This window comes from Monodelphis domestica, chromosome 4 (genome assembly GCF_027887165.1).
Source record: "Monodelphis domestica isolate mMonDom1 chromosome 4, mMonDom1.pri, whole genome shotgun sequence".
Classification (NCBI taxonomy): domain Eukaryota; kingdom Metazoa; phylum Chordata; class Mammalia; order Didelphimorphia; family Didelphidae; genus Monodelphis; species Monodelphis domestica.
The window spans coordinates 437505479-437533080 of NC_077230.1; the positions used below are offsets into that span (position 1 = coordinate 437505479).

The window sequence follows — 27602 nt, forward strand, 5'->3', positions numbered from 1 at the left end:
TGATTTCTCGCTTGTTTATTTGGGTTTATGTTTTGGGGGTTGGTTTTAAAAGATTACTCTATTACAACAATAAAGAATGTGGAAATATGTTTTGTGTGATAATACATGTACAACCCAGATTGAATTGAATTGTCAACTGTGGGAGGAGGAAGGAAAGAAGAGGGAAGAAAATATGGATCATATAACTGGAAAACTTATGTGTAAATTTGTCATTTAAAAAAGTAAAAAAGTACAAAAAAAAGAACAGATACATATAGTATAACATTAAGGATACATACAAAAGATACATATAATATAACAAAATAAAAAGAACATATACAGTTAGAGAATGAAAGCAGGGAAAACCCTCATTCAATTGTCTGAGGTGGGAGGAAACCTAATGGCCCAGCTTTACAGGGAGACATAGGTCTCTCATTCAACCTGTTATTGGCTTGGAGCTTTGTCTCATTATAGATTGGCAGAAAAACATTCCTCAGAAAACCGACATCTCACACCCTACCCCAAGATAAAGTCAAGATGGACGCTTGGTCTAGAAATAAAGGGTGACATCATAAATGATTTGGGGGACATGTCAGACATATGGCTAAAGGAAGAATTTATAACTAAATAAGACATCGAGAGGATTACCAAAACCAAAATGGACAATTGTAATTACATTAAATTAAAGTTTCTGTCCAAAGAAAGCCCATGCAACCAAGATTCGAAGGAAAAGAACAAATTGGGGACATTTTTAAATAGCAAGTGTTGCTGACGAAGGCCTCATTTCCCAAACATATGGAGAATCAGTGAAGTTTATAAGAATATAAAGCATCCTCCAATTGATAAATGGTATGAGAATATGAGCAGGCAGTTCTTAGAAAAAGAAATTAAAACTATCCATTGTCTTTGTGACAAAATGCTCCAAATTTCTATTGCTTATTGAAATGCCAATTAAAATAGCTCTGAGGCGTCTCCCACCTACCGGGTGGGCTGATAGGACCCAAAAGGAAAATGATAAATGCTGGAGGGATGTGGGGAAACTGAGGCACTAACACCCGTTGGGTGGTACTTTCGATGGAGATAACCTTCTAGGGTGCCCAAAGAGTCATAAAACCTATGCAGAGCCTTTGCCCCAGTCATCCTACTGCCAGGTCTCTCGGACACGGAGGGAAAAGGACCTCCTTACACAAAACTATTTTTAGCAGCTCTTTATGTGTCGGCAAAGAATTGGAAACTGAGGGGCGTCCATCCGTTGGGGAGCGGCTGAACAAGGGTGGCATATGGTGGTAATAAAATGCTTTTGAGCCCTACAAAATGAAGGGATGCAAAGTGAGGTGGGCAGGACCAGGAGGAGAGTCTATGCGATCGACCATCCCAGGAGGGTTTTCGCTGGGGACGCCGATGCCGATCTAGAAGGCAACAAACCAGCTCTGCCGTTGACACAACTTCTTTGAATTGACTCTTTTCCCAGGTGGAAAGTTTCCCTCATTTTCCAAAGAAGACAAAGTCTCCATTTCTCTCGCTCTCAGTTTGCAGATGGGATCACATCAAGCATTTTCCATATTGATCCTTTGGTGGAAGGAAACTGGAATAACAAAACTAGAAATGAGTCAAACAAGTCTGCTCTGGTCTGGGTTCAGACCGGCCTCTGGAAGCAGATGGAGGCCTTTGGGGTCATCTCAGACCATTCTGTTGCTCCGGCTTGTGTTCTGTGAACCTCCAGCAGCGCCTTCACTCTCAGAGCCCCTCCGCCCCTGTCTGGTCAATACTCTTGTCCCTCTGAGGGGGCTGAGCCAAGACTGGACAGACAGGGGGTCAATGATTGCGACCAGGAGCCGCTTCAGGTCCTGTTTTCTTCATGGCACTTTAAAAACCTTTAAAAATGTTTACAAAACATCTTTTTGAACTTTGCAGAATTGTCCGTCCCAAGGTAGAGGTGCAATAAGGCAATCAGTTAAGTGACTTGCCCAGGGTCACACAGTGAGAAAATTTCTAAGGCCAGATTTGAACCCAGGATCTCCTGCCTCCAGGCCTGATGCTCTTTCCACAGAGCCACCCAGTGGCCCATGTTTCTGTAGCATTTCCATAGCACTTCCACAACCACCCATCAGGCGGGTAGTCATAGTCATTATCCCCATTTTACAGCGAGGCACATAGGGAAGGAAGCCATCCCCAGCAGGAACTACAGCACCCATCCAGAGAGGACTTTCATATTTCCTAGGCATCTCCCCCAGAAGGTGGGCAGCGAACACAATCCTGCTTGTCTCACAGGGTACAGCGATGGAATCTTGAGGGGTTAATCCACTAGCCCCATTTTACAGTTGGTGCCACAGGTAGGATTCACACCCAGGTCTCCTGATGGACTTGAAGCCAGAGGAAACCCTAGCAAACTTCTAGTCCAAAACCTTCATTGTACAGAGGAGGGCACCAAAGCCTAGGACAGAAAAGGGCCAGCCTGGAGAGACAAGGCCAGCACTTGAACCCAGATTCCCCTGATGATCCATGTTGTGGAAAGTGATCGGGTGGGAGTCACAGGACCCAAATTCAAATCCACATTTCTGACATGAATCATTCAACACTAGCCAGAGGCCTGGAACAGGACCTGTAAAGGATGGTGCTCTACTGGATAAACTGACGTGCCTACACACCCCAAGTCTAAGCACAGCCAGCTGTGACCATTCATCTACACGAAGCTCTTGCTGTTAAAGACTGTGCGGTGGGGCAGCTGCGCAGCTCAGGAGATGGAGGGCCAGACCGGGAGTCACATGGAGCAGAGTTCAAATCTAGCCTCGGATACTTCCTAGCTGGGGGATCCTGGGAAAGCCACTGAACACCATTAGCTTAGCCCCTGACCTTCTGAGACAGAAAGTAAGGATTAAAAAGAAATAATAAAAGATGGAGCTCTGCAGGCATTGAGGGGCTGCCTTGGACCTTGCCTGTGGGGGCTTCCGTTCAGTATCCCGCCCTCCCTTGTCATCATCCATCCTCTACTCACCCCCTCCATCACCTTTGTCTTCCTCACGCCCAGCTCCAACCTCCTGCCTGAGGGTTAGCAAGGCCCCCTAGGGCCGTCCAGCGGCCTCCACCCTCCACTTGCAGACCTCGTGAGGTACCCATCTCCCCTTGGGAAGCTTCTCCTCATGGGATGATGTTCCTGACATGGAGCCCAGATCTGCAACGTCTCCCCGTGTGCCTCGCGCTGAATTGTGGGGCCTCCGACCAAGGCTAACCCTCCTGCAGACGGCAGCCCTTCCCACCCTTGGAGACACCGAGGACGTCTCCCCCAGTCCTCTCCTCTCTGGGCTCTGCACCCCCAGCTCTTTAATGCAGCCTCAGAGGGGATGGACCGCAAGCCCTTCCTTTGCCCTCCTGGTCGTCCTCTCTGGCCAAGCTTACCAACGGCCTTCTTTATTAGCATGCCCGGAAGGGAGAAGACACATCAGAAGAGCCTGGCAAAGGCGCTGCACAGGGGGTGCTCATTCCCTCATCAAGTCAACAACAATCCTTACTGTGTGCCACACAGGGATGTGAGGGAAAAAACATCGAAAGCGGTCTCTGCCCTCAAAGAGCTCACGATCTAATGGAGGAGAAGAGGATGGAGATAGGATAAACCGGAGAGAATCCCAGAGAGAATGGGGCTTTGCGGGAGCCTTGAAGGAAGCCAGGGATGTCAGGTGGTGGAGAGGAGGATGGGGAGGACAGCCCGAGAGAACGCCCGGAGTTGGGATATGCCATGTGAGAAGAAGAGCGAGACGGCCAGCTGTGTCACTGGGTCGAAGAGCAAGTGAAAGCTATTCCCAGTCACAAAGCTTCAGAACGCTTGCTGTCTTTCCATAGCTCCTTGTCTTAAATTTGGGAAGTTGATTTGGCACTCACGAACCAAAATTTACACTTATCCCTATTGAATTAGATTTGACGCCATGTCCCTGGGTGTGTCAGCTGTCCCTCTCTTTTTGGTGTCATCTGCAAAATGGGTGAGCACGTCATCCATAAAATACTGATAAAAACACTGAAAAGCTAAGATCCCTGGGGCACTCCACCAAAGACCTCCTGCCAACCAACACTGAAGCACTGACAACTGGAGTCCAACCATCCAACTGAATCTATCGTCTCATCTGCGCCTCGCCCTCTTCTGCACAAGAATAACAGGAGCTATTCTGCCATAAGCTTTGCTTAAGTTCAGGAAAATTCCATCTCCCGCATTCTCTGTATCTCCTGGTTCAGGGATGCTGTCACGGAAGGAAGTCATGTTTGTCTCAAAAGATTTGTTCTTGATGAAACCAGGCTGATTCTTCGTAGTCGCCACTTCCTGTTTTTGTTTTCACAATCTGAACAATTTCATTTCTATATTCGTGGAAATGAGAATAGAGAAGGAAATGACAAACCACTCTGGAATCTTTGCCAAGAACACCCCACAAACAGTATGATCCACGGGGTCACAAAGAATCCGACACAACCAAAATGTCAATGGAAACAAATGGGACACATATTCAAGAGCAGAGGAAGTAGTAATCCCCACCAGGGACTTCTACTGCTGCTCCAGCAAGGGCAAGTCAGGGTTAGTTCCTCGACACTGACCCATCTCCCTCTCCCTCTCCCTCTTCCCTTTCTTGATGCGTGCCAACTGTGTAATGATCTGTCCTAGAATTTTCTCTGGAATTTCAGTGAAGCTCAACCCTCTCCAGTCTTGTAGTATCCCTCCCAGTTTCCATGATCTTTCAAGTAACACCCAGAGTGGTTCAGCCAACAAATTTCCCAATTCTTTCTGTCAGGGCCAAGGATGAAGTTCATCCAGGTCAGCTGGCTTGAATTCAAGGCAGCTCTCAAGGTGGTCTCTTAATGTCTCCTTACTTATCTTGGCTATCGACTCACCGCAAGTCATTTTCATTTTATTATTCCCAGTGTAAACTATTTATCGCTAGAATAAATGTTTATTGACTGAATGATTGTAAAGGTAATTCTCCTTGGCAGAAAAAAAAATAAAGAAACAAACAAAAAGAATCGAGTTCTGCTTTCTTTAAGCCATCTTCATCCCTTGCCTCCCCAAGCAAAGATCCATCTATCCTTTCTCCAATCCCTTTGGATGTCCTGGGTTTCTCTCATCAGGCTGGGTTCATCCTAATCATCTTTATTTCTCCAACTTATTTAAATAAGATTGTTCCATGCTCTTATATTAATCTTGTTACCATCTTCTGTCCTCCTTTTCATCATCTACATTGGCTGGTGAGCTCCCAATGCATCCACGCCAGCGTCTTCAGGCAAATCCCATTTTTCCTCCCTATTGGAAGTTTTCCCCTTTTTATCTTTAGAATTTAGGTCTTGATCATCTTCCTAGACTTCCGTGTAGAATTCTCTTGAAGCATTTTACACAGGAATACTATCTTTACTTGGTAAACTTTGAAGTCCGTGGTTGCCCATGATCTAAATCAGCCTTTGATCCTAGCATTCAAGGCCCTCCACACTCTAGCTCCACACAAGTTTTCTAGCCCTGTTCTCATCGACCAAATCTTCACACATCCTATGTTCTAGCCAATGAAGACTAACCTCCAACCTTTGTTTCTCTTTGTCTCTCCTTGGTTCATCTTGTCTTCCACGACTGTAAAGTTCTTTCCCCACATTCATCTGGCAAAGTCCCACCTCCTCCTTAAAGTCCTCCTTGATTCCTCACCCCTTATCCCCCCTCCTATTTTCCATAGAACTTCACCTGGTCATCACATTTCCATTGGCCTGACTCTCCTCTACTTCATAATGTGTAGGATTAATAGCAGGAAGAGACCTGACAAAACTCCTAATCACAGAATAAACGATTCAGAAGTTGGAGTCCAACCATGACATTTTTTAACTTTATTTTTTTCCGATTTAAAGCATTATTTTCTCTCTCTTCTGTTCCTATCTGAACAGTAAAGAAAATCATCCAAAACCTCATGACCAATATGCATAGTCAAGAAAAGCAACTTCCTATTGGCCGTGTCCAAAAGTGTGTCCATCACCTCTCTGGCAAGAAGCGGGAAAACGGGCTTCATTTGTTTCTGCCCCCTTGGGGCTCTGGTTTGTCATTGTTTATCTTACACTGCCTCACTTCATAATGTTGTTATTCCAGAAATTGTTCTCCTCATTTTGTTCCCTTCCTCGTAAAGTACAGTTGTTCATAAAGGTCTTCATGGTTTCCAGTACGATGGTCCATTTCGTCAGTTGGTATCACAAAATATTACATTCTATTCATATCATTTATTTAACTGTTCTCTGATAGGTGAGCATGTCCTTAGTTTCCTTTGTGTGTGTGTGTGTGCTGCTATAGAAAAAAAATGCACATTTTCATCTTTTTCCTTTCTTGGATCTCTGTAGGGAGTTAAGGGCAAGTTGTGGTCTCCTCAATGAGGCTGTGCAGTTTGACGGGACTCACTTGTGCCGCACCTGTTTTCCCACAGTCCCACCAACGTTTGTCATTGCCCTCCTGTCACCTTCGCCAATTGGATAGGGGTGAGGGGGTGGGCCTAGTTGCCTTAATGTCTATTTCCCAAATATTAAGTCACTTGAAGCCCTTTTTTGAACAGTTGATTGGAAACTCCCTTATCAAATCCTTTTACCATTGATCAACTTGAGGAAAGGCTCATTTGTAGAAATGCTAAGAGGTTCCGTATATTTCTTGGAAAAGAGGCTTTTATTAGAGGAAATGACTTCACCGATTTTCTCCCCATTACGGGATTCCTCATTTTACCAACATGAATTTTCTTTGTTTGGGCATTTTATGTGGTCAAAATGGTCCGTGTTGTCTTTGGTGATCCTCTCCCTTTTCCTTGCGTAGAGGATCTTTTTGTCAAGTCCCTAATTTGATTATTGTCACCCCTCAAGCCTACACTATGTAGTTTAGTTTATCTTGACATAGGGTGCAAGATGCTGATCTAGGCCTCTTTTCTGCCACGTTGCTTTCCAATTTTTCAGTATTGGGAGCGACCCCTTAATTGTTTTAAGCCCTCACCGTCTGTCTTGGAATCAATACTGTGAGTTGTTCCAAGGCAGAAAAGCGGCAAGGGCTAGGCCATGGGGGGGAAGCGACTCGCCCAGGGTCAGTGTCTGAGGAGGTCAGATTGGCACCCGGGACCTCCCGCCTCAAGGCGGCATCTAACGGCTTCTAATTCCTCCCTTTTTAGGGGTGCCCCGAGCTCCGAGGATGAGAGTGAGTGCCAGCAGGGCTGAACGTCTAGCTCAAGCTCTGCGCCCCCAGTCTGTGGACGCGGAGGCCGAGGGGGCCTCACTCGGGCCGGCGCGAGGCCGCGGCGCCGCGGTGGACCCTCTGGTGCACCTGCAGGTTGGAGCTCTGCTTGAAGCCCTTCCCGCACACGAGGCACTGGTAGGGCTTCTCGCCGGTGTGCACGCGCTGGTGCACGTGCAGGTGGGAGGTCTGGCTGAAGCCCTTCCCGCACTCGGCGCACGTGTAGGGCTTCTCCTTCACGTGGGTCCTCCTGTGGATGCGCAGCGTGGTCTGGTGGCTGAAGCCCTTCCCGCACTCGGCGCACGTGTAGGGCTTCTCGCCGGTGTGCACGCGCTGGTGGATGTGGAGGTTGGACCTCTGGCTGAAGTCCTTCCCGCAGTCGGGGCACTTGAAGGGCTTCTCGCCCGTGTGCGTCCTCTGGTGCCGCACCAGCGGGGACCTGCAGCGGAAGCTCTTCCCGCAGTCGCGGCAGCGGTACTGCTTGGGGGCCAGCGGGGGCTGGGGAGACGGCGCGCGGCGGCCCGGCGGCCCCTCCGGCCAGACCCTGCTTCTCGCCTCCTGCCCGGGCGGCTGTCGGGGGCCCCTCTCCTGGGGCGCCCCCTCCCCGAGGAGCCTCTTCCCACCGCCTGGAGGAACAAGGAAACAGGAGCCTCGAGCCCGCCGCTCAGGGCCGCCCGAAGGAGGGCAGAGCCAGAAGGGCAGCAGGTCCCGGCGCGGCCGAGCCCTCCTCCCTCGCTCTCGTTCCCAGGCCAGAACGGGCAGGAGCGCCCGCGAGAAAGCCCGGTGGCCTCCATTCTGCCCCCGGACCTGGCTCCGAGCCTCGGCCTCCCCTTCAGGAAGATGAGGACGCCTGCCGGAGCCGCCTCCGGGCCGAGGCGATGACGCGGGCAAAGACCGAGAGGGGAGCTGGCCGGGGCCATCCTCGGGGGGCCGAGCCCAGGGAAGAGCCGGCCCAGCCTCGGCCCTCGGCTCCGGGCCACGCTCGGGCAGCCCCCGGGAGCCCCAGCCGGGCGGGGTGGGGAGGGGGCACCGGGGCAGGAGGGCAAAGAAGGGGCTGCCTCACCTGCACGGGCCCCTCCGGCCACGCTTTCCTCTCCAGCCACACGCACAGGCCTGTCTCGGGCCACCTCCTCACCATCGATCAGAGCAATCAGGTCTGGCTTGGGGACAGGGATGCCTGGCCGGAGAGAAGAGAGGGACCACCCTGTGAGCCCAGCCAAGGGGCCAGCAGCCCAGGGAAGGCCGGGCAGCCGGGGGGCCCGACGGGAGCAGCTGGGCCCTGGCCGTGTCGGGGCAGTGGTCAGCAGGGCCCGGCTGAGAGGCGGCCCCTGCCTGGGCCTGGCCGGCTGGCTTCAGTCATAGCTGGGGGCTGCAGGACGACCTTGTCTGCCCGGCCCCTTCCTTGTCTCTCCTGAAAGCCCCCCGGCCTGTGATCTCCCAGAGCCACCCCGAGCTTCCAAGGCTGCTTCCTGAGACCCACACATTCGGGCACCCCCTCCGGCACACTTGCACGCTCTCCCTCCGGCACACTTGCACGCTCTCCCTCCGGCACACTTGCACACTCTCCCTCCGGCACACTTGCACACTCTCCCTCCGGCACACTTGCACACTCTCCCTCCGGCACACTTGCACGCTCTCCCTCCGGCACACTTGCACACTCTCCCTCCGGCTGCTTCCCCCTCCCCTGGACCCGGGTCAGAGCCGGGGTGGCCGGGTTTTCCTGTCCCCTCTCTGGCCTCCATTGTTCTTCCAGGCCCACCTCTGCACCTCAGCCTGCGGTCCTAGGGAAGGGCTGAGGAGGACGGCCTGCCCTAGGACGGGGAAGGAGGGAAGGGGCGGCCCTCTGACCTGGCCTGACCCTGCCAGGGCCCCACAGCGGGCTCTTCGCCCCCCGACGGGCAGAAGGGGGGCCGGGGAAGTGAGGACGAGGAGACAGCGGAGGGGGAGGCGCAGAGAGACAGCCACCAGCTCCGGCGGCCAGAGGGGCGGAGGGCACGGGAAGGGGAGAGAACGCCGGCGGCGCCAGCCGCTGTGCAATTAGACCTGTTTCCCGGAATTCTCTTCCTTTTCGTCGGGCGGCCCCGCCTTTGGCTCCCTTCCTCTTGCTAAGGCCGCCGTTTTCCTTTTTCTTCAAGTTATTACGGGTCAATCCTTATAAAATAGGACGTGAAGCATTTGGCCGTCCCCTTCGATGTCGCCCAGCCGGCAGGCAGCGCCTCGGGAGGGGGCACCCGGCAGGCCCGCGAGGCCGCTCTCGACCTCCGGGTCCCCGGGTGTGAAAGGGGGCCGGAGACGGCTGGACTCACCGAGGGCCCCCAGGTGCCCGTAGCTCTCCCAAAGCACGTCCCTGTAGAGCTCCTTCTGCCGGGGCTCCAGGTGCCGCCACTCTTCCCAGGAGAAGCTCACCGTCACATCAGCAAAGGTCAGGCCTGCCGCGGCCACGGGGGAGGGTCCGGGAGGAGGCTGGGAGGAGGGAGAGGCCGTCAGAGCCTCGACTCTGGCCCGGGCTGGGCTGGGCTGGAGCTCCCCACGGGCCAGGCAGGCGGGGACAGGGAGGCAGGGGCCGGAATGGCGGGAGGGAGACGGGCAGGGAGGCACCGGCCAAGGGCCCCACAGGCGGGAAGGACGGGCCCTCCTGGCTCACCTGACGCCCGGCTTTGGCCAGGGGCACCTTGACACCCTGGTCTCCCGCCAGCTGCTCCTGAGGCCAGGCCAGGACTCCGGACACGTGCGGGCCTGAGAAGGGAGAGAGGAGAGCTGTGTACAGGGTGCTTGGCCAAGGGGCGGACGCGTCTGAGGCCCCTTGGTAGAAGCTGCTCCTGCATCCGGGCCCACCCGAGCGCGCCATCTGGAGGCCACCTCCCGCACCCCAGAGCACGCCAAATCGCCCTCAAAGCAGGGCACCGGGCCCGGAGACGGGACGATCTGAGCTCGAACCCAGCCTTGGACACTTACTGGCTGCGTGGCCCTGGGTAAGTCAGGCACTGGACCTTTTTGCCTCAGTTTCCTCCTCTGCACAATGAGGCGCATTGGGGGAGGTCTCAGCACGCAGTAGGAGCTCTCTGAGGCTTGCCCTTCCCTCCACTCACAAGCCCAGTACAAGGACCTGCTCCAGACACCCAAGTGGCAGAGCCAGATTCAAATCAGGGGCCGGGCCCTGCCACCCCTCCCAGCAGTGGGCATCCTGTCTTCGCCCGCTCGAGGACGGCTCCCCCAACCCTCTCGGGCCGAGATCTCCAAGCGCAATCGGACCTTCTCTTGGCCTTGGGCTCTTTCCTGGCCAGGGCTGGACCTCGTCAGGCGTCCCCCACCCAGCCCGATCGGGGCCCACAAATCCCGACACCCCAGACCTCGGCATCCTCCCAGTCATCCCCGACCCTGCGCCCTCTCGTCGTCCCCAGCATCCTCTCACGGCCCTGACCAAAACGGAGGCGCCTCATGAGCGCCCGGGAGGGGCCCCAAAGGCACCCCGAGAGAACACCCAGATTTCTGGAGAGGTGGAGAAGAGACGAGCGGCAGCGGCCCCCTTTCCCCATGGAGGGCAGCACAGGAACGGCACCCCAAAGGAGAAGGGGCGGTAGATGGAGGTGAACCCCGAGCCCTAAGCACACCCCAAAGGCCTGGAGGCAGCTTCCCCCACCCCAGGCTGCCTCTCGACCCCCCTTCCCTTGTGGGCTGGCCTCGCGGCCCACAAGTTTCCTTTTCGGATGTTGCCTCAAACATGAAAAAGGCCAAGAAGGAGCTCGAGATGCGGATTCTGAAATGGCCGGAATGTTGGGGACTTTCTTGGCGGGGGGCTCTGAGCTCCTGGGAGGACACTAACTTTGCCTCTGCTCCAAACCCCACGAAAGCCGGCTGGTCTGAGCAGAGGCGGCAGCTCAGCGTCCCCCCAGCCAGAGCACGGCTTCACGCTGGGGATCTTCTCGGCCACCTTCATCGGGATGGCGACAATGCCCGGCCCGGGGCCGCTCCCTCCTCGGATCCCCGAGGGGCTCTCGCTTCTGCCGGGCTCACCAGGCCAGAGTCTGTGTACGCAAGTGGCCGAGTCACCTCTCAGGCGTGTGCGTGTGCGTGCTGTCCAGTGAGCCCACGCCATGGGGCTGCTCATCCCAAGCATTTCACAGCCCTCTTTACGGCAAACCGACTCATGTGGGGCGCCACAGGGGCCCGGAGCATCTCAGAGGCCTGGTGGGGGGGGGGGCGCAACACGAAACCACAAAAGCATCTTTTGCTATTCTGGGCCTCGGACTCGCCTGGGGAATCGGCGGCGCTTTGGCTCACAACAAAGCCGGATCTTCACCCAGAAGGGCCACCAGCAGCTCGTTTCTACACTCCCAGTTTCAGTCACTGGAATGCGATCAGCCAGGAAAGGACCCCTTTTAGCGAAGGATGTCCAGTAACGGGTGGTACGAAGCCCCCGGGGCACCCTTGGCCACAAGCGCGCACTCTCGGGCCCTGGGAGAAGGCTCGTGAAGGCTCTCGGGGCGTCCTTTCTTCATCCTCTCCTGGCTGGGGCCCCGAGTCTCTGAATCTGCTTCCTCTCAGCAGCTTTTGGTCCATGGCTGGGTCCCGGCTCGCCTCTCCGTCTCCGGGTCTTTCTCCCCTCCTTGCCTGGGTGGCTTGTGGCCCGGCAGTGAGGAGAGAGGAGGAGTGGAAGGCTCACTCCCTGCCCGCTACAGTACAGGGTCAAGGCAGTACCCCGAGGCACTGCCTCAGAGCCTGGAGCCCCCGGCTGAGCTGGATCCCCCATCTCCCCATTGCTTACAGCCACCCGGAACAATCTAACAAACAGACTCCTGGTAAAGGGACCACAGGACGCGGCCAGGCTTCCTTCACGGGGTGCTTCTTCATTACTCCCCTCTCTCCATTCTAACAGCTCCGAGCCTGGTTTGGGCCCTCCTCACCATCCTCCTGCACCGTTTCAAGGCCTTCCAATGGGTGCCTTCACCTCCTCTCCACCCACCCCACCACTGACCCTTAAAGTGGGCCCCTCCACTGACTGTACTACAGGGACTCCCTAGCTGGCCCCAAAGCTCTTATGGGCGCCTTGGCTAGAGCCCGACGTCCAGCCTTGGGATCCGTCCTGTCCTTGACACTCTCTCCTGGACAAACTTGCCCTCGCCACCTCCCCCTGCCTAAAATGGACCCCTCTGAGAACCCCATTTCCTAAGAAGAGCAGCCCAAGAGCCCTCTGTGATCCCCAAAGGCAGCCTCGCCCCAAGAAGTCACCCTGTCATATTGTCCTCCCTCCTCACCGGCCTCCCTCAGGGGAAAGACGGCTTCCTTTTTTGTCTCTGCTTCCTAGATGTGCCCTCGGTGAATGGCTCTGAGGCCTGGGGGGCACCTTGTCCAGACTCCGTCCTCCAGCCCTTAGCCGGAAGGAGGGCTTCCGCCAACACTGCCCTCTCCCCCAACTCCCCAAGTGGGCCTCTAGCGGACACCACGAGGTATGAGGGGGCGCCGGGGACCTGGGTTTGAGACCCTGCTCAGACGATCCTCATCTCGGCCACTGGCCAAATCCAAAATGACCCCAGAGCTCCATGCTCAGAGTTCAAGTCATCAGGCCCAGGGGAACGCCGTACTGGAAGCTTGTGGTCGGCGACAGCTCCAAGGCTGGGGAGAGGGAGAGGCCAGAGCTTAACATCTGAAGCCGAGAGCCGAACCCCAATTCCCAAGAAAATTCTAGAACATCTCATGAAAGGGATGGAGCCTCCTCTGAAGAGGCTGTGCTCGACTGACCTCATTTCCTTCTTTCGGAGGGTTGCTAGGTGGGCCGTAGAATTTAACCAAAGATGCTAGGAAAGGCCTCCTGCTCTTCTTTGGACAAGAGGACAAGAGAGCAAGAAGCAGGTGAGGAGAGAAGGCAGCGAGCACTGGCCCGACTAGCTGAAGAGTAAGTGCCAGAGCTTGTGTGTGTGCGAGGCCGATGTTGTACCTGATTAATCGGGTGATGAAAAGGTACCCGATAGCCCTAGGCAGGGCCGTGCTCGTCTCCTCTCAGGAAGGGTCCCTTCTACCAAGGCACAGAGTGCCCGCCTCGAAGCTCGGGACGGCCCCCAGACGGAGGCAATGCAAACCCGCCGGGCGGCAGAAACAAGATCCCAGAGGATCCTACTCAGCGGGATGGCTGGACTCAGTGGAGTCACGAGGCATTTAATAGGGATAAAGGGGAAGTCCACCACTGGGGCTTAAAAAATGACCCTAAATGGCTGGCACGGAAAGCCAGAGTCTGGTAGGAAATCAGCCCAGAAGAGCCTCCTGTGACCACAAAAAGGACCTTCACCAGGCTTGTGGCCAAAAGTCAGGCAGGGCCGGCCTCACATACGCGCCTTCCAGGTGAGGCTTCCCCAGTGAAGGCAGGCGTGTTGGCCTCAGAGGGAGCTCAAGGTTCAAACACAGAACTCTTTTAAATGCCTTTGTTGGGTGCTCTGTCCTCTGTCCGGCTAGTAAAAATAAACCTGCCGGTGGGGGCTCATGACCCCATAGAGCAGAGGTCCCCAAACTGCGGCCCCCTGAGGCCACTTATCCGGCCCCCACTGCACTTCCAGAAGGGGACCCTCTTTCAGTGGTGGTCAGTGAGAGAAGCTCTGTATGTGGTGGTGCTGCAAAGCGCAGCATTGTTCACGTACAGTACTACTTCCGATGACAATCCTTTGTGTGACACCTTAGAACGAGGCGCCATGCAAAGGATTATGTGGCTGCCCAGTGGAAGACATCAGCCTGGTGAGGGGAGATCTGGGGGAGGGGATTCCGCACTGTCTATACGGTTGCCTGGTTAGGGTTAGGGTTAGAGTTTTAGGGTTAAGGTTAGAGTTTTAGGGTTAGGGTTAAGATTAGAGTTTTAGGGTTAGGGTTAGAGTTTTATGGTTAGCGTTAGGGTTAGGGTTAGAGTTTTAGGGTTAGGGTTAGGGTTAGAGTTTTAGGGTTAGGGTTAGGGTTAGGGTTAGAGTTTTAGGGTTAGGGTTAAGATTAGAGTTTTAGGGTTAGGGTTAGAGTTTTTGGGTTAGGGTTAGAGTTTTTGGGTTAGGGTTAAGGTTAGGGTTAGGGTTAGGGTTAGAGTTTTAGGGTTAGGGTTAGGGTTAGAGTTTTAGGGTTAGGGTTAGAGTTTTAGGGTTAGGGTTAGGCTTAGAGTTTTAGGGTTAGGGTTAGAGTTTTTGGGTTAGGGTTAAGATTAGAGTCTTAGGGTTAGGGTTAGGCTTAGAGTTTTAGGGTTAGGGTTAAAGTTTTTGGGTTAGGGTTAGGGTTAGAGTTTTATGGTTAGCGTTAGGGTTAGAGTTTTAGGGTTAGGGTTAGAGTTTTAGGGTTAGGGTTAGAGTTTTATGGTTAGCGTTAGGGTTAGGGTTAGAGTTTTAGGGTTAGGGTTAGAGTTTTACCGTTAGCGTTAGGGTTAGGGTTAGAGTTAGGGTTGGGCTTAGGGTTAGGGTTAGGGTTAGGGTTAGGGTTAGGGTTAGGGTTAGGGTTAGGGTTAGGGTTAAGGTTAGAGTTTTAGGGTTAGGGTTAGGGTTAGAGTTTTCGGGTTAGGGTTAGGCTTAGAGTTTTAGGGTTAGGGTTAGGGTTAGAGTTAGGGTTAGGGTTAGAGTTTTAGGGTTAGGGTTAGGGTTAGAGTTTTCGGGTTAGGGTTAGGCTTAGAGTTTTAGGGTTAGGGTTAGGGTTAGAGTTAGGGTTAGGGTTAGAGTTTTAGGGTTAGGGTTAGGGTTAGAGTTTTAGGGTTAGGGTTAGGGTTAGAGTTTTAGGGTTAGGGTTAGGGTTAGAGTTAGGGTTAGGGTTAGAGTTTTAGGGTTAGGGTTAGGGTTAGAGTTTTAGGGTTAGGGTTAGAGTTTTAGGGTTAGGGTTAGAGTTTTGGGGTTAGGGTTAGGGTTAGAGTTTTAGGGTTAGGGTTAGAGTTTTGGGGTTAGGGTTAGGGTTAGAGTTTTAGGGTTAGGGTTAGGCTTAGAGTTTTAGGGTTAGGGTTAGGGTTAGAGTTAGGGTTAGGGTTAGAGTTTTAGGGTTAGGGTTAGGGTTAGAGTTTTAGGGTTAGGGTTAGAGTTTTAGGGTTAGGGTTAAGGTTAGAGTTTTAGGGTTAGGGTTAGGCTTAGAGTTTTACGGTTAGCGTTAGGGTTAGGGTTAGAGTTAGGGTTGGGCTTAGGGCTAGGGCTTTATAGTCCAGCCCTCCAATGGTCTGCAGGACAGTGAAGGGCCCCCTGTGTAAAAAGTGTGGGGACCCCTGCCCTGGAGGACAGAGGGAGGCCCAGGGGCGACATTCCCCACAGGACGGGGAGCAAAGCAGATGGGTTCTGGGATGACGTCAAGGGAAGCAGTCTCCTGCTGTACCTGACGCCGCCGGGCCCCACCTGGAGCAGTGGAGCCAGGTCTGGGCAGACCAGGAAAGGATGATGCCAGGAGGCAGCGGCCAGGCCTGGAGCAGGTGGCACGAATGGAGCCTTCTAGAGTGTCTGAAGGAAGGCTGGGCCCCCAAGGACTCCCGAGGGGCAGCTCTTTGAGCCAAGGCCAGGGGACCCTCGTCAGGGAGGCCCCCAGAGCAGGGCCAACTTGGAGGTTCCCCCTCGCTGTCCCTTGTCCTGCCCTTGAGTCCTCATCTAGCACAGCAGGGGCGGCGGGCGGCCTCAGGGACCCTCGGGGGCCTTGCTGCCCTCAACCCGAAGCCAGAGAGGTCTCCCTCTCCCGCTGGCCCAGCCGATCCTTCCTCACCGTTTTCTTCCAGGAGTTGGTCCAAGCCCTCCAGCAGGGCCAGCACCTCCTCGGCCCTCCGCAGGCGCGCTTCCCTCACTTGGACCGGGACCTTGCAGGGCACCAGGGTCAGGAACTGCTCCAGAACCAGCAGCTCCAGCATCTGCTCCTTGGTGTGCAGGTCGGGCCGCAGCCACCTGTGGCAGAGGGCCCGGAGCTGGGCCAGGGCCTCCCGGGGCCCCAACGCCTCGCCGCAGCGCCCAAACTGGCGGAACCGCTGCCTCCAGTGCTCTGGGTCGGGACCTTCTTCCTGCCCGCTGGCCTCCTCCTCCTCCTCCACCTTCACCACCAGCAGCCCATCCAGGCCCAGCAGGGCAGGGAGCCGGGCCATGGCAGAGGGGCACCCAGGGCTCCCCTGGCTCCTCCTCTCCATCAGGCACCCTGAGGGACAAGAGAGGGAAGAAGATCATCCGGCCAGGGTGGCCTGGCAGTGTGTGGGCAGAGGCCGGCGCTTTGGACAAAAGAGGAAACTGAGGGCAGGGGCAGGGGCAGGGGCGGGTTCCTCCCATCGGGAAGGAGGCAGACGGAGCCCAGCGGCGGGAGGAGCAGCCCCGGGGAGGGCGCCCGCGACAATCTCCAGCCCCATCTGAGCGGAGGACAAGGAGGCTGGGAGACGCGGACTGTCCAAGGTTACTCCCAGGGACGGACAGAAGCGAGGCTGCCGCGCGGGGGGCTGGCCCTCCCCTGGGGCGTGGGGGCACGCGGGGCCGGAGCCTCGGGCTGGCGCGCCGGAGGAGAGCAGAGCCGCCGCGGAGGGCACTCACCTCCGGCCTCAGCCCGGGGGCCTCCTCATGGCCTCCTCTGTCTCTCCGGCCTGCCGGCCACTGGCGGGGACGGGGGAGTCTCCTCCCTGCCTGCAGTCAGGCTCCTCCTGGGCCTCCTCCTCCTCCTCCTCCTCCTCCTCCTCCTCTTCCTCCTCCTCCTCCTCCTCCACCTGCAGACACACACACCCAGAGCAGACAAGCAGTAAGTGCGGGGCTGGATGCAAGCAGGGGAGAGAGAAAGGGAGGGGATGGAGGGGGAGGGGATGGAGGGAACGGAGGGGGAGGGGATGGAATGGCTGGGGAAGGGGAGCAGGGAGGAGAGGGGGAGGGGATGAACTGGGGAGGGGGTGGAGGGGGAGGGGAGAAAGGGGGAGAGGATGGAGAGAGGGGGAGGGGATGGAGAGCGCAAGGGGGAGGGGAAGAGAGACGAGGGGATGGAGGAGAAGTAGGGGTGGATTCGGAGGGGAGGGGGAGGGGCAGAGGGATGGGAGGGCAGGAGAGGGGCTGAGGGGGAGGGAAAGGGGAGAGGAGGGGGAAGGGAAGCGGCCGGCGGGGGAGGGGAGCGCAATGGAGGAGAGAAGGAGGGGGAGGGGAAGGCGGGGGAAGGGAGGAAGAGCTGAGGGAGGGGAGGGGAAGGCGGGGGAGGGAGAGATGAGGGCGAGGGGAGGGGGAGGGCTGTAAAGAGGAGGGGGTGAGGGTGCGTAGGCCCCGCCCTCACCTCGGCCCTGCCTCGGCTTCCCTCCTCCCCCCTCTTGTCTCTCCGTTTCTCCCCTCTCCCCGCCCCGTCCCCGGCTGCCCTGCTAGCCGTTCATTGGCTGTTTGGTGACACGTGTTTCCAGGCCGCGGCTTTCTATTGGTGGTCGCCTCCAGCAATTCGCCCCAGCCTCTCCTGGGAAATGTAGTTTTAGGTAGGCCACTACGTCTCCCTGGCTACGCGCCTGCGTCTGAATATGTCCTTGGGTCCTCCGTGTAACCATGGCTCCGGGGATTCCGTCCAATCAAATCTGCGCCGACCTGGCCCCGCCCTCATTATCAGCATCTCCGGGGGCGGGAGGGATGAAAAGACGCCTCTGGAACGGGCGTGGCTATGGAAATTAGATCCCGGTACCGCCCCCTCGTGCTGGCGGAGCCCTGAGATGTCTGGTGTCCCACGCCGTTATTTTACAGATGGGGAAGCTGAGCTTTGAGACTGGGGCAAGCCTAGTTGGGGGGGGCTCCGGGCCCTCCCCCACCCCCTTACTGAGTGCGTTATCAGGGTGCGCCTTCAGGGAGCTTTTCTAACAGCTGGGAAGATTCGGTGTGGTTCCTAGGTGTAGGAAGGTCCTTGGAGGTCAGCTCTTATTTTACAGAGGGGGAAACTGAGGCCCGCCCAGGATTAGAGTCCAAGGCTTTAAGTACCGCCTGCCTGTGTATGGTAGCAGACCATATGTTGTCCTTTTATTTACAAAAATATCTAGATCCATATGTAGAGGGAGAGACATTTATCTATGTCCAGAGAGGGAGATAGCCACAGAGATAGACAGCTGTAGCTGCACAGAGCTATTTCTCTAGGATACAATACAGAATATATTATTTTATTATATATTATATTTTATATATGACATAATACACAACAATATATAAAATAGAATAATAATACTTTCTATATCTCTCAGATAAGTTGAATTAGGAAGAGTAACCAAATCCCTGAGATGAAAAAAGGCTTAACCAGGTGCACTTGGAAGAACCAGACCAGACCAGGGCCCTCATGGAGGCATATTAAGCCCCTAAACCAGGACAAAAAGGAGGTGGGCCCTGCCCTTGGGGGACTTGCATTCTTCTGGGCCCAAGAGCCTTGGAAGGCCCAGGAAACCCTCCTCAGATCCTCTAGCTTTAAGGTCTAAAAATCCCTTTCAGGGGGGAATGCAAAAATCATAGGCACACCCCCACAATTTACAGTACAAGGAAAAAACAGAAGCATCAATCCATGGAAGAAAGTAGGTGTACAACTGACACAAGAGCCCAGAAAAGCACAGTCAGCTCACTGCTGGGAGCCTGGAAAGGGGTCTGGCAGACATTGAGACCAAAGCATGCTGTCAGACTAGACCTAGAGAAGATCCTCAAAAGTGACGATGGCTCGGATTCTTCCAGCCAGGAAGAAATTACCTTCCAGATCCATGGATGGGAGTAGAGTTCCTGACCAAACAAGGGATCCAGAGACGATAGGAGAGAGACAGTTGTAATCATTCTGGAAAACTAAGATCCTGCACACAGACAAAACAAATAGTTAAAACTAGAAGGGAAGCAGGCCACTGGGGAAGGAAAAATCTTTTCAGCAAGTTCCTCTCAAAAATGTCATCTAAGATATAGAAGAAACCGATTCAAATGTATAGATCTAAGGGAGTTCATCACATACCTTATTTCGTATAGCATAGTAATCACGGTTACATTATGTACCACCATTTGTTTAGTCATTCCCCAATAAATGGGCACCTGCTTTGTTTCCAATTCTTAGCTATCCCAAAAAAAGCATTGCTATAAATATTTTGTAGTATATGGGGACTTTTTCCTTATGATGGCTTCCTTGGAGTATTCACCCAGTAACAGCATCTCTGGGTCAAAGTATATGGATATTTTAGTCACTTTATTCACTGATTTAGTTGAAATTTAGTAAATTTACTTATTTAGTCATTTTAATTCCAAATTGCTATCCAAAATGGTCATGCCAGTTTACAGCTCCACCAATAATGCATTAGTGTGCGTAACTTCCCACAATCCCTCCGACATAGACTGTTGACATTTTTTGTCATTTTTGTCAACTTGTAGGGTATGAAGTAATGCCACAGGGTTACTTTGATTTGCATTTTTCTTATTAATGATTTGGAGCATTTTTCATGTGGTTGTGAATATTTGGCCTTTCTTTTGAGAACTATTTGTAAGTATCCTTTTATGATTTATTTATTATAGAATAGTTAATAGTCATGACAATGCTTGGAATAGAATGATAATAATTATTATAATATGAAAGTCACTATTACATTTATTAATTATTTATATTGTAAGAAAATACTCTTCTTACAGATATTATACCAGTGGTGCAAGGGGAGAGAGGCACAGAGTATTTTCTTACAATATATCTCAGATATCAAGCCTATATCAGAGAAATTTGATACAAAGATTTTCCCCCCATTTGACCACTACCTCTCTTATCCTAAATGCATTAATGTTGTCTGTTCAGAAGCTTTTCAATTTTAAGTAAACCAAGTTATCTAGTTTATCTTTTAGAATTGCCTCTGTCTCTTATTTAGTTAAGAATACATCTCCTACCCATGACTGTGGCAAGTATATAATCAGTTTCTCTTCTAGTTTTTTAATAGTATGATCTTTAATATTAAGGTCACATCCCCATTTAGAATGGTATTATGGAATGTGGTGTAAGATGCTGGTCTAAACTTAATTTCTGCCAGACTATTTGCGGGTTTTCCCAGCAGTTTTTATCAGAGAGAATTTTCCCCTAGGTAACATATGTATTCTAGTTGATCAAACACTGGGTTATTGAGGACTGTTCTTTCTGAATCCCCCTTGTTTGGGCTGTTCCATTGATCTATTGATTTTAACCAATACAGGATGGCTTTGAGAACTGCCACTTTAGTTTGAAGTCTAAGGTGCTATTTATTCCCCCAAGGTCCTCCCTGGTTAGGTGTTTTTCTAATGTTATCAGCCCTGGCTAATATCAGTCCCTAGTGGTCAATGCTCCTTGATCTTCCAACTAATTAACATCAATTAGCTTTTACATGGGAAAGCAGATTGAGAAGCAGCAGCAAAAATAGTAGTTAGAAGGTATTCTGCTTCCCATTTCCCCAACACCCTGGGGCATGCTCTTCCCTCCACCATCTTTCTCCCCAGAGGTTTTGACCTCAAACAGAAAGCTGTTTCTTTGTCAACTTCTTAAGCTTTATGTTTAATTAACAAGCATCTATTCTCTCTAGCTCCCACTTCCCAAAGCCTCCTGAGCCCCAATTAAACAAATAAACAAAAGAAATCACCTAATTAATATAATTAAGAAAAACAGATTTCCTCATTGGCCCCATCCAAAAACAGGTGGGCCTCTCCAGACCATTGCCTCTCTTTCAGGAAGGGGAAGGCATGCTTCCTCTTTATCCCTTGGTCAGTGCATTGATCCAGCCTAGAAAGGCTCTCAAAGTGGGCTTTCATCATGAGGTCTGCACACTCTGTAAATTTCCTCCACATCTTCCCAGCTTTCAATGGAACCATCCATTTCATTCCTTCTTACGGCCCAAGAACATTCACTATAATTCGTTTAGTGGCACTCCCTCCCTTTCTCAGCTCTTTGTCTTTCCCAAAGGAGCTGCCATAATGTTTCTCTCTCCTCCTTCTTTGATATCTTTGCAATATAGACCTAGTAACCAGTTTAGTTAAGAGGAAGACCTAGGGCAGCTGGGTGGCCCAGTGGAGAGAATACACACTCCTAGCTGTGTGACCTTGGACAAGTCACTTAGCCCTCATTGGCAAAATGAGCAGAAGAAAATGACAAAGAGCTCACGTATCTCTTCCAAGAAACCCCCAAATGGGGTTGTGAGGGGTTAGACAGGACCAGACAACAATGTGCAAATGTGCAAGAAAGAAGGAACCCTTGATTGTTCCATCAGCAGCACTGTCTCTGGCCAGTTTTTCCCAGGCCCTCCAACATTTGTCATTTTACTCCTTTGCCCTCTTTGGCTGACAGGGAACTGCCAAAATTTCTCTCAGTTTTATGGTTTGCATCATGTTTTCATGTTGTTCATATATTGTTTATATATGACTATAACATTCACAGATTAGATTTCTTTCTTTTGAAAACAAGTTCTTCCAATCCTTTGATCATTTATTTATTGGGGAATAATGCCAGTTCTTACACATCTGACCCATTTCCTTATTTTTATATTTAAAATTTCCTTCATTTCCTTGAGGCATTTACGTGAGAAATGTGCTGCAAAGATTTTTTCTCCAAGTTACCAATTTCATTCATTTTTTGCTGCATTCATTTTGTTTGTGCAGAAACTTTTTTTTTAATATTATATATATATATATATTTTTTTTTTAAACCCTTACATTCCATCTTGGAGTCAATACTATGTATTGGCTCCAAGGCAGAAGAGTGGTAAGGGCTAGGCAATGGGGGTCAAGTGACTTGCCCAGGGTCACACAGCTGGGAAGTGTCTGAGGCCAGATTTGAACCTAGGACCTCCCGTTTCTAGGCCTGGCTCTCAATCCACTGAGCTACCCAGCTGCCCCCTTAATGTTATATTAATGGGGTAGCTAGGTAGTCTGGAGGACTTGGTTCAAATCTGGCCTTCTGTACTTCCTAGCAGTGTAACCCTGGGCAAGTCACTTGACTTCTTCATTGTGTAGCCCTTGCTGCTCTTCAGTCTTGGAATTGATACTAAGCCTGAAGATACGGTTATTTTTTTTTCTGCTTTATTGGTCACAACCCTCTCTGTCTCTTGTTTGGTCATTTTAAAGCCTTCTCTCCAGCCTTGGGAAAGGCCATTTCTTTTTTATTTCTCTGATCTGCTTATGACACGAACTAAACGTCTTAATCCGGTATTTATTTGGAGTTTATGTTGGGCTAAGAGGGGTTGATCCAAACCTCATTGCTGCCAGACGACGGTCCAGTTTTCCCAATATTTTTGTCCAATCTTGGATCCCTTTCCCTGTGGTTTAGCAAACACTCCATTGCCATCTTCATTCCCTTCCCCATTCCACAGCTCGGCCTCTGTTTGCCAGGAACAAATCACTTGGAGGATGGCTGGAGAGCTGCTACGGCTAGGACCCCATCGTTCGCCATTCCATTCGTGATTTTCCTGGAGATGCTCAGCCTTTCATGGGCCCTCATGATCTCCTGATTATTTGGGGGGTTCTAAAATGATCTGTTGTGAGTTTGAGGGGTTTGGCCCAAAGGAGGAAATGAATGTCAGTGGTGTTGTCATGTGGATTGGGTTGACCCAATTTAGTGATGAGCACTTCTAGGTCCCTATCAAGAGAGAGCCTGGTGTCGTCGGACACCCTTCCTTCTGGGGTGCATCCTGCTGGAGAGATTTCCATTATCTGCTTCTGTCCATCAAAAGCACTTATTAAGAAGCACCCAAGTGCCTGGCACCGTGCTGGAAAACGGAGCTAAGAGAAAGGCAACAACTGGGCCGTCCCTCCCAGGGGAGAAGAAACTTGCAACTAGCCCTGCCCAGCTGAGATGTGGTCCAGGTTCACAGGAAGTAATCCCAGAGGGAAGAGACGAGCATCACACGCAGGGGACTGGAAAGGCTTCTTCTAGAAGGTGGGGATGTCCCGTGTCTGGAAACAGTGGGTCCTGTTGGAGGCGATGCCACGCAGCCGGGGTCTCCAGACTGTGCCGATTATGTAGTTACTTTGAGTGACATTTCCCACTCGCTCTCTTCCTTCTGAGTTTTGTGGGAAATATATAGGAATATTGGTGATTTATAGGCATTCCTTTTGTGTCCTGTAGCACTGCTGACTTATTGTTTCTTTTACTTTTGGTCAGTCTTTTGGGTCTCTAGTCGGACCGTTAGATCTTCTGCAAAAAGCAGTCGATTTGTTTCCTCTTTGCCTGTATTTATTCTCTCACTTTTTTCTCATTTCATTTCTATACTTAGTATTTCTGGGACTTCGTTAAACAGGAGTGGTGGAAATAGTCACCCTTGCTTGTAAAGATGCAAATTTAGGGGATAGTGATAGAGGTAGAAATTAGTTTCTCTCTGCAAGTTTTATATTTTTAGAGGTTTATTAAAGGTTGAGGATTAAAGAAAATACAGAATAAGAAAGCACGTGTCTAGGCCTCTGGCCTAGACAACCTCACCTACATTATTTATTTATTTATTTTTTAACCCTTACCTTCTGTCTTGGAGTCAATACTGTGCATTGGCTCCAAGGCAGAAGAGTGGTAAGGGCTAGGCAATGGGGGTCAAGTGACTTGCCCAGGATCACACAGCTAGGAAGTGGCTGAGGCCAGATTTGAACCTAGGACCTCCGGTCTCTAGGCCTGGTTCTCAATCCACTGAGCTACCCCGCTGCCCCCTCTCACCTACATTATGAAAAAGAGCCAAGTCTCCTTGCAAGAAGAAACAGGAAAGAGAAAAAGAGACGCTGCCGAGGTCAGCGACCCTTTAAATAATGATTTTGCTCTTGGCCCAGGTGAGAATTCAGTAAGATTACAAAGCATTCTGGGGAAGTGGAGCAAAGGATTCTGGGGATTGGAGTCCTGAATTCGTCTATTTTTACACACTTTACCTTTGATCTTACCGGAAAGGCCTCTAGCTTTTCTCGATCATGTACAAGGCTCACTCCTAATTTATTTTTGATAATCTTTTTTCAGTTTATTGATTGAATTTTACTGATTTGTTAAGGGAAAACCTTATTACCTTGCTCTGTAGTGTTTTTTAAAACAGAAATGAAGAATGGATTGTCTTCAAAAGCCTTTCAATGTCTATCGATATATAATGATGTGTTTTTTGTCTTTGTTGTTAATCTGGGTTATTATATTTAATAGTCCCCCTTCTATTGTGCCAACCCTGCATTTCTTATGTAATTCCAATGTGGTCATAGTATATGATTTTGAAAATTATGTCATGGTAGTCTAACTTGCTTATATTTTATTGAAATTGTTTCATCAACAGGTAGCAGAGGTACTGATCTCTGCTTTGACTCTCCCTTGGGTAGAGAGCAGGGCCTGTTGGTTTTATTGAAAGAGACTAAAAGGGTCTGTTCTTTCCCTATTTTTGCAAGTAGTTTGGCAATAGTGAAATTAATTCTTTCAGTGTTAGAACTCACTTGTAAACTCATCTGCTCCTGTGGCGTTTTCCCCTTCTTCTGGAGTTCGTTTATGATTATTTCCATTTATTTTCCTGCTTTGAGCTATTTAAATCATCTTTTTCTTATTTTGTGAACTTGGGCATTTTATCATTCTGTAAGCCTCCATTTCCTTAAGCTGTTAACTGGGAGATACAGTCCTGTATTTCATCTTCATTTGTTGGGAATTCTTTTTTTCATGTTTGATACAAAGTTTGGTTTTCCATTAAATTGGTTAACTATTTTGTTAGTCTTTTTCTTAAATAAAAGCTCTCATTTTAATTCTAAAGTCTTTTCTTTTGATTTTGTTCATTTCTTTATATTTTTCAGAATTTTGGTTTGATATTAAATGTAGTATTTTGACTTCTTGTTGTATGAGATTTTTAGCTGTGCAACCAGTTCATTGATTTGATCTTTCTTTTGTTGATGAAAGCATTTAGAGAGATAAATTTGCCCCAAGGGCTGATTTAATTGCATCCCATAAGCTTTAGTATATTGTTTCATTATTACCATTTTCTTTGATGAAATTACCTTGTTTTTAAATTTTCTTCTTTAGGATTGAGTTATTCTAATCTCTGTAGCAGGCATGTTAGCATCTGGAAAGTATGATCGATGTATTGATATTATATCCTGTATATTCATTTACCAAGCGCATGGTCAGATCACTTGATGTTCATGGCATGGAAAGGGACAGTCCAAAGGACTAGCAAAGGATGGGCAAATTCCTGGGCTGGGCCTTGACAGCCATGCCTTGGCTGGAAGTACATTCATTTGCAAAGCTCAGGTTGGATTAATCTCCACCTCTTTGATTCAGTCATTGTCAATTCAACCAATGTTAAGACCTATTTCATGGTACCTATTGTGGATCATCTCCCAATACACATTCCTAAAACCTCCAATAAATACTGGGGAACTAGTGCGAATCTCTCTCTTACTCTCCCTCTCTTCCCTCCTCCTCTCTTACTCCTCTTCTCTTACAGCTCTTATTTCCTGTATCTTCAAAGTGCTTCCTACAAATGCTCAGACTCTCTTGTCTATAGGACTATCAAAGGGTTGGTACTTCCCACCTATTCTCTTATTCCTCATATTTCCTTGGAGTTCCCGTTTCTCCCCACGTGTTTCAACTTTTGCCTTTGAGTCTTTATTATTCTCCCATTTCCTTAGTCTCCTCTCTCCACCTCAGGTTATTCCCACAGATAAATAATATAGGACTCCCGTGAGGGGTCGCCATAACTCTACCCTTCTCTTTATAAATAGGAAGGTAGTACAGGAGAAGAAGTTTGCCTAATATTTTTGATCTATAAATAAACTGACCTCTACTTTTCCCTTGGTCCTCCTCCCAGGACCCATATATTTGCTGTTTATTCTTTTCCTTTAATCCCTGCTTCATGCTCTCCCCCTCTGAGGCTGGAGTTCATTTTGATTACAACCATCTTCTGACCTCCCTTTTATAACCTTACCTCTCCCTCTCTTCTCCCCAACATCTCCCATTTCCCCGTTGAGTTTAATATAGCTCTCTCTGACTATCTTTGTATGTGGAGTGTACTGAGGGGTTATGTGCATGGTGAGTGGAGGGTGATTATGTTCAGCCTGTCTTTGGTTCAGATAAAAGTGTGGTTCCCCCACCCTTTCCTCCATGTTTGAATGCCCTTTGCCTCTAATGCAAGGTCATGATTTCCCTCCTCTTCCTCTAGTTTTCCTCCATGATATTTCCCTCCCACTCCTCCTAAGACCATCAAAAGAGGGAAAACCCAGTCCAGTCCCCGGGCCTTTCTTGTTTGCTGACTCTGTGGATCTCTCAGTCATGAACGTTCTAAGAAGACATTTGTTTCCTGGCCTCTTCGGAGCACTCAAACACTTCTGTCCAGAGTGAGTGAATCCATGTACCTTTTCTCTGGATTCTCTAGATTTTAGTTTTGATTTTTCCGCTTGGTTCAGGCCTTCCCTTTCCGTTAAGAACCCTGTTTCACAAAAGGCTCGTTCTCTTCCATAGAGAATTAGAATCGTTTTTGCTCCATAGATTCTCTTGGGCCTTAGAGCCATTTTCACAGAGTGTCCCCACCAAATTCGCTTCCAAATGTGGCATAACCAATGGAGGAGTCTCTACAATCTCTTCTGGCCTTTTCTGTGAGAGCTCAGGCAGGTCTTGGGGGCTTCACTCCTCCTGGGCTGGCCTCGCTTTCTTGACCTTTTGAAGCTCACCAGTCTGGTCTAATACTCCTTTGCCAAAGATCTGAGACAATAGAGACAGAAAAAAATAACCCAACAGCCCTACTGTGCGCACAGGGGCCTGCAGAGAAAGGTCTGGTGCTTCTCCACCCACCTGGAGGTGTGAGAGTTAAAATAGTGGAAGATATAAATTGTTGTAGATAAAAGAGTGGATGAGTAAATTGTGACCGCAGAAAATATGGTTTCAAGACAGTGTCTTGTTTTAAATCAAATAAAAGGTGGTCGCCAGGGAAAAATTCCCAATTATTAAAATATACCCAAGTTAGCTGGGATTTATAGAGATTTTAATTAATACAAATGAGGAATTAAGAAAGAGAGAGAGAGAGAAAAAGGAAATAATGAGAAAAGGATAGGCCAGCCCAGGGCAGCCCTGGCCAACCCAGGCCTAAGCCCTAAGAGAAAGATCAGTCAGTCCTTAATCACTCACCACAAGATTTGTCCCAAGCAAGGATGCAGAGGGACAGAGTCTCCTCAGAGGGAGTTCCAGCCAGAGTCAGCCTCCCTCAGACTGTCTTCAACAGACTGTCCTCAAGCAACTGTCTTTCAACAGACTGTGACTGAGCCTGGTACTTAGCACCCTTTTGTATTAGATCCAAAAATAGGCAAAGCTTAAGAACTTTTTGTCTTACGCTAAGTATGGGTTTAAGTGCTTTTCATTGTTCAGCAAAGAGTTTACACCTTTATCTCCCCCTAAGGCCTGCTTAAGGATGGTGAAGTAGAGTTCTCACATTCCTGATCAAGTACCTTCCCTGCCCAAATGGGGAATGGTCTTAACCCAGCCTTATGAAGTAGGGTCTGGGAATGTTTAAGGTGCACAGAGGCTTACCTCACTCCTCTGCCAAACGTAG

The 27602-nt window shown here is 50.6% G+C and overlaps 1 protein-coding gene across 1 annotated transcript; it reads right to left on the minus strand.

Annotated features, from left to right (window-relative positions):
• Positions 1–16967, minus strand: LOC130453984 (zinc finger protein 500-like). The gene is made up of 6 exons (XM_056796517.1): positions 16684–16967; positions 15881–16300; positions 9837–9928; positions 9499–9655; positions 8256–8369; positions 1–7818 (listed from the first exon to the last, which is right to left on the minus strand). Exons 2-6 carry the CDS (start codon positions 16290–16292, stop codon positions 7232–7234), a joined length of 1362 nt encoding a protein of 453 aa, XP_056652495.1. The 5' UTR covers positions 16293–16300; positions 16684–16967; the 3' UTR covers positions 1–7231.
• Between the last annotated feature and the right edge of the window lie 10635 nt (positions 16968–27602).

Coding starts and splice junctions, on each gene's coding strand:
- LOC130453984 (XM_056796517.1), bottom strand. CDS start 16,292: ATGGAGAGGAGGAGCCAGGGGAGCCCTGGGTGCCCCTCTGCCATGGCC. Junction 8,370..9,498: donor CGGGCACCTGGGGGCCCTCG/GTGAGTCCAGCC, acceptor CTCTCCGGCCAG/GCATCCCTGTCCCCAAGCCA. Junction 7,819..8,255: donor GGCCGGAGGGGCCCGTGCAG/GTGAGGCAGCCC, acceptor TTGTTCCTCCAG/GCGGTGGGAAGAGGCTCCTC.